General features: G+C 64.6%; 1 protein-coding gene across 1 annotated transcript in view; it reads left to right on the forward strand.

The window, feature by feature from the left end:
• SDK2 (sidekick cell adhesion molecule 2) overlaps nucleotides 1-4,869 on the forward strand; it is a 48,386-nt gene that overhangs the window by 23,583 nt on the left and 19,934 nt on the right. Inside the window, exons 3-4 of the mRNA XM_026067651.1 lie at nucleotides 3,363-3,469; nucleotides 4,043-4,190. Coding sequence (XP_025923436.1) covers nucleotides 3,363-3,469; nucleotides 4,043-4,190 — 255 coding nt within the window. The remainder of the gene's footprint in view (nucleotides 1-3,362; nucleotides 3,470-4,042; nucleotides 4,191-4,869) is intronic.

The raw sequence follows: 4,869 nt of genomic DNA on the forward strand, positions 1-4,869 counted from the left end.
TGCAAAGCCTCTTGCTGCCGCTCTGCAGCCCGCTCAGCTCCGAAGTGGAAACGGGAAGGTCGGGAGGTCTGAACCTGGAAACGGCAGTGTGCGCCAAGGGCCGCGGGGCTGCGGCCGTGAGCCGGAGAGCGGGCACCGGGGCTGAAAGGAGAGTGCACCAGGCGCTGCGATGCCAGCAGCGTCTCCTCCTGCCTTGCTCCAGCCCGCGACACCRCTCGCGCCCCTCCGCGCTCTGCAGGAAGCCGGCAGATTAATACGCGCACATCAGTTATTAAATGGCTTTATTGTTCTAGCAGGACCAATTGAGCCGGTGATTTACGGGGCCACCAGAGTTCCCGAAATTCCCCTGACCAAAGGAAAACGCTTCCCCGGCAAGCAGAGAGACGGTGGCTCCAGCCGCCTGTGTCAAAACCAAGCCCTTTCCAAGCGGGAGCTAATTGAGATTCAGTAGTGCAGTTAACGGGGGGTGATGAAATACCAGGGGAATTGCTTAAAAACATATTGAGCTGAAGCCCAGTGCTGTGGCTCCGTGCAGGCGGAGGTGCCGGGACACGCGGATCAGATGTTGGGAGTCGTTAAACCTTTGCTAAGTGTGTTTTAATGCTCGCTTGACATTTCATTATCGCACAGTAACTATTCAAATACATGTCCCCTCTAGAATTAATTAGTCGTTATACAGGATATTAATCAAAGGGGGCTGTGCCAATGTGCCTATATCCAAAATCGGATCCAGCTGTTGCTGTTAGGGGGTTGCACTGGAAGAGCCACATTGATTTTTCTGCATTCTTCTGGCTTTAGATGTGATGGATCAAATCCTTCGGCTGATGCTTTTCCCCTGCCCCTCTCCACCCCCTCAATCTAATAACGGTTCGGCAGCCTCAGCCCCGCGCTTCTCCGCAGCCCTGCGATGACAGAGCCGCAGGCACGGGCCGAGGCCGGGCAGAGCGGGACTTGTCTTGGCACACCGTGCCGGCACTGGCAGCACGGCGAGGGGGGGTCTCCCCTCTGCTCCCCGGTGCCGCGCTGCAGGACGGCGTCCAGCCCCAGGCAGGAGCATCTGCTGCTCGCGGCGATTTGCCGTCGTCTGCAGCAGGGAGGGGACGTGTGTCCTGGCTCCGGATCCCCTTCCTGACCCGGCGGCCCCGAGCGCGGCACGGCCGCTTCCCAGCGGTGCCTTGAGACTGCTGCTGTTTTCCATCATCATCTTTTTCTGCAGCGCGGGTCATCTCTTCCTTCGGACGTGCTTCCCCCCCGGGCGATGCTCTGCCAACGCCGCCGTTTCGAAACAGAACAAACAAGTCGCCGAAACGGAGGYGTCAGCAGCGCGGGATGCTCGGGGAGCGAGGCGAGACCTCGGGGCGGCTCCGGCCGCTGCGGTCGCGGATGCGGGCGGCCCAGCCCGGCCCGTTCGGGGCAGAGCGGGGCGCGAGGGCAGGCACCGCGCGCGCACCCACGGCGAGGGCTGACACCCCTTAGCACGCTCGTGAGGCCGGGCCTGATCAAAGGAGGAATCGAATCAAACCCAACTTGGATAAAAGCCTGCGCGGAAGCCAAGTGGCAGAGAACAAAGTCTCCGCTCGCGTTCGGTTAATAACTGCAGGCCAGGCTGCGCCCGGTAATTGATTTCCTTTCTCCGGGCTGTTTTCATCTGCTGAGGTGTGCGCAGAAGCTCGTTGTCCTAATAGCTCCTCTAGCCGCGGCGGCGCGCAGACGAAGCCCCGTTAATTGGGATCTGCAGGGGGGGCGAAGCTTCCGCCTGCCCGCAGGGGTTTCCCGCCCGGCTCCGGGCTGGCCGGGTCCGAGCGGGAGCAGCGGGCGAGCACCACGGCCCCAGGTGCATCCATCCCGTGGGGCTGCGCACGCTGCTGCATGGGGGCTGCTCGGCCTCTGTCTGTGTCCGTCCATCCGTCCATTCGTCAGTGCATGTGTGTGTTCAGTAGTCGTGGCGCGTGCGCGTGATTTATTACCGAGGACGGCGCAAGGAGAGCGCGCACATCATTTCTGGTGTCCGCGTCCATTCCCAACAGCTTGCCGGCATTGCGATGCCTTGTTTGAAGCCTGTGAGGATCATTTTAAGTATTGGACTCGCTCCCAAAGGGCGTCACCGCGGGGCGGGCGAGTCCCAGCCCGCACAGCGCCCTCCGCGTCCCCGGCAGCCAGTGCCGTCCCCGCTGCCGCCGGGTCCCCATGGAGAGGGGCAGCTGGGTGTCCCTGCCCATCCCCACAGCGCAGGGCCCGTGCAGGCGCCCTTTGCACGGTCGGGACCCCCAAACCCGGGCTCCTTTGCAGCTCTGTCCCTTGCAGCCGTGGCTGCGGCTCCGTGGACCGTGGTGGCCCCCGGGCGCTCGGCTGCGGGGGACGAGGGCCAGCGCGGTGCTTCCCGCGGAAGGCTGGCAGGATGCGGCCGTTCCCCGCAGGTTTTGCGCCCAGATGCCTGGCGCTCCCTGTTCCCCGACTAGAGAGCCCCGGGGCCTGCGGGAATTGCTCGGATGCAAACGTGCCAGCGCGGCTGCCGGTGCGGGATCCTGCACTGCCATCAGCAGGTCGACCGCGATGCAGGTCCCGGGCTGGGATTGGTGCGGTGCTCCGGACGGCGCGTGCGTCTGCGCTCCCCTGCGCTCCCGCCTCGGGGCGGGTGGCCGCTGTCCCCGCCGGGTGCCGGGAGCGGAGCCGGTCCCGCGGCAGTGCCGCCGGCAGCCCCGTTCCCGCGGTGCCGTCTCCCCCACGCGGGGACGCGTCGCGCTTCCCGCCAGAGCCGACGTGCTCCTCATGCCTTATGAAAGTTTAATTTACGCTCTGTTATCAAAAGAGCAAACAAAGCTGTGCCGAAACAGCCGGCGGCGTGCTTTAACGCAAGACAAGGTTTTGGGCGGGGGGGGTTGAACAGCCTCGCGCGTTCCCCGTCTCCCCGCGCTCCCCGTTCAGCCGGCGCTGGTGCACAGCCCCCGCGGCGTCGCGGCCTGCTGCCTGCCCCGGCCGCGCTGGCGGCCCTCGCTGCACCGGCGCCGCCTCGAAGGGTCACCTTGGCAGCGCGTCCTGCGGGGAGGGAGAAGCGGGCATGGAGAGGCGCTTGGCGGCCGGCGGTTTCCCGGTCGGTGGCAGCGAGGGGCACTGTGCTGCCCCCCCTCCGTGGATGCACACACGTGTGTACGCATGCACACGCACTCACGTGCATGCATGGATGTGCAAATGCACACGTGTGCGCTTGCATCCCCAGCAGCTCGCAGGCGCCGGAGCAACCGGTGCAGTGGTCTGGGAACGYGGTGCCGGCGCGGGTCCTGCCAGAGCCACCCGCGCGGCCTCTCCCGGGGACCGTGCCGGCGGCAGCGCCCGCACACTCAGGCGTCTCCCCTCTCCCGCAGCTACATGATCACGTCGCTGGACCGCACGCACGCCGGCTTCTACCGCTGCATCGTCCGCAACCGCATGGGGGCCCTGCTGCAGCGCCAGACCGAGGTGCAGGTGGCCTGTAAGTGACGTCCCGCCGGGTCCCCGCCGCGGGGCGGCTGGGCCGCGCGGCTCCCGGGCGAGGACRAGGAGGGTGGCGCGGCGGAGGAAGGCCCGGGCACCGGGACACGTGGGGAAGGCGGCTGGTTCGCGGGGGGACGGTCGCAACGCCCGGCTCGGCGCTCCGCTGTCACCGCTTCGCTCCGGGCTGCCCCGCGCTGGCCCTGCTGCGATCCCCCAGCCCCTTCCCGAGGAGCAATGACAAATCAGGGAGCTAATGAGAAATTAATAAGGCAGCTGTGCTAACAACTAATGATAATGGCAAAGTCGTTAAAAAAAGATTCTTTACATGTTTTTAATTACAGCAATTAAGGGAAGTCAATAAAAATCCCCCCCCCTTCCCCTTGCACCCTGCTTTACTCTCCTTTATCTTAACCATTATAAATTTCCAGCCTGCAAATGGCTGAGGGGGAAGGCGGCAGCACGCGGCTCCGACCTTGCCCGCGGAGCCAAGGTCGCGCGCCACCTCCCGCCGGGACGCTCCGGGCAGTGGCGGAGGGGCGAGCGCCGGCGCTGACGCCCCCCCCCTTCGCAGACATGGGCAGCTTCGAGGAGGGCGAGGCGCAGCAGCGCGTGTCGCACGGCGAGGCGGCCGTCATCCCGGCGCCGCGCATCGCCAGCTTCCCCCGGCCCCAGGTCACCTGGTTCCGCGACGGCCGCAAGATCTCCCCCAGCAGCCGCATGTGAGTAGCCCCGGAGCGGCTCCGCGTGCTCCCGCGCCGCTCACCCGCTTCCCGGGGACTCCGCAGCCTCCCCGGGTCCGGGGCGCCGCGTTTCCCACGCTCTGGATCTGGGGTGCCGCATTTCCCACGCTCTCAATCCGGGGTGCCTTGTTTCCCCCCACTGCATGCCCGGGAAGCTATGGATGAGCCCAGCATTAAACCCCCCTCTCGGGCACCTTGCATTAAAATCCGGAGGTGGACCCGGCRGCCGATGCCCCTGCTTGCCATCAGGGGCAATGACCTTTGAAATAACGGGCGGGGGGTAAGAGGTGAAAGGGGTGCAGCGGGCACGGGCGCAACAGCCGGCATGAAACAGCGCGCACCGCGCGCCCGGGAGCGGCGAGCCCGTCGCTGACGGATGCGGCGTGCTGGAATTGAATTTGTAACCCACATTAYACAGGAATTGAACCGGTCTCCTTTCTATTTGCAAAGCGGGATTGAGGAGATAAAACTCCTTTATCTCATATTTAATGGTAAAATATATTCCCCAAACCATTTTATGTTTCCAGCAGATTAGATTGTTCCATTAAAAAAAAAAAAGAAAAAACACCTATTAATCTGCGCTAGCCGATGCGCTCGCCGGGGAGGCGGCGGCGCGGGGGTCTTTTTTGGGGGGAGGGTGGTCAGCGGCTCCCGGGGC

The sequence above is a fragment of the Apteryx rowi genome, unplaced genomic scaffold (genome assembly GCF_003343035.1).
Source record: "Apteryx rowi isolate R43461 unplaced genomic scaffold, aptRow1 scaffold_26, whole genome shotgun sequence".
In the NCBI taxonomy this organism is placed as follows: Eukaryota; Metazoa; Chordata; class Aves; order Apterygiformes; family Apterygidae; genus Apteryx; species Apteryx rowi.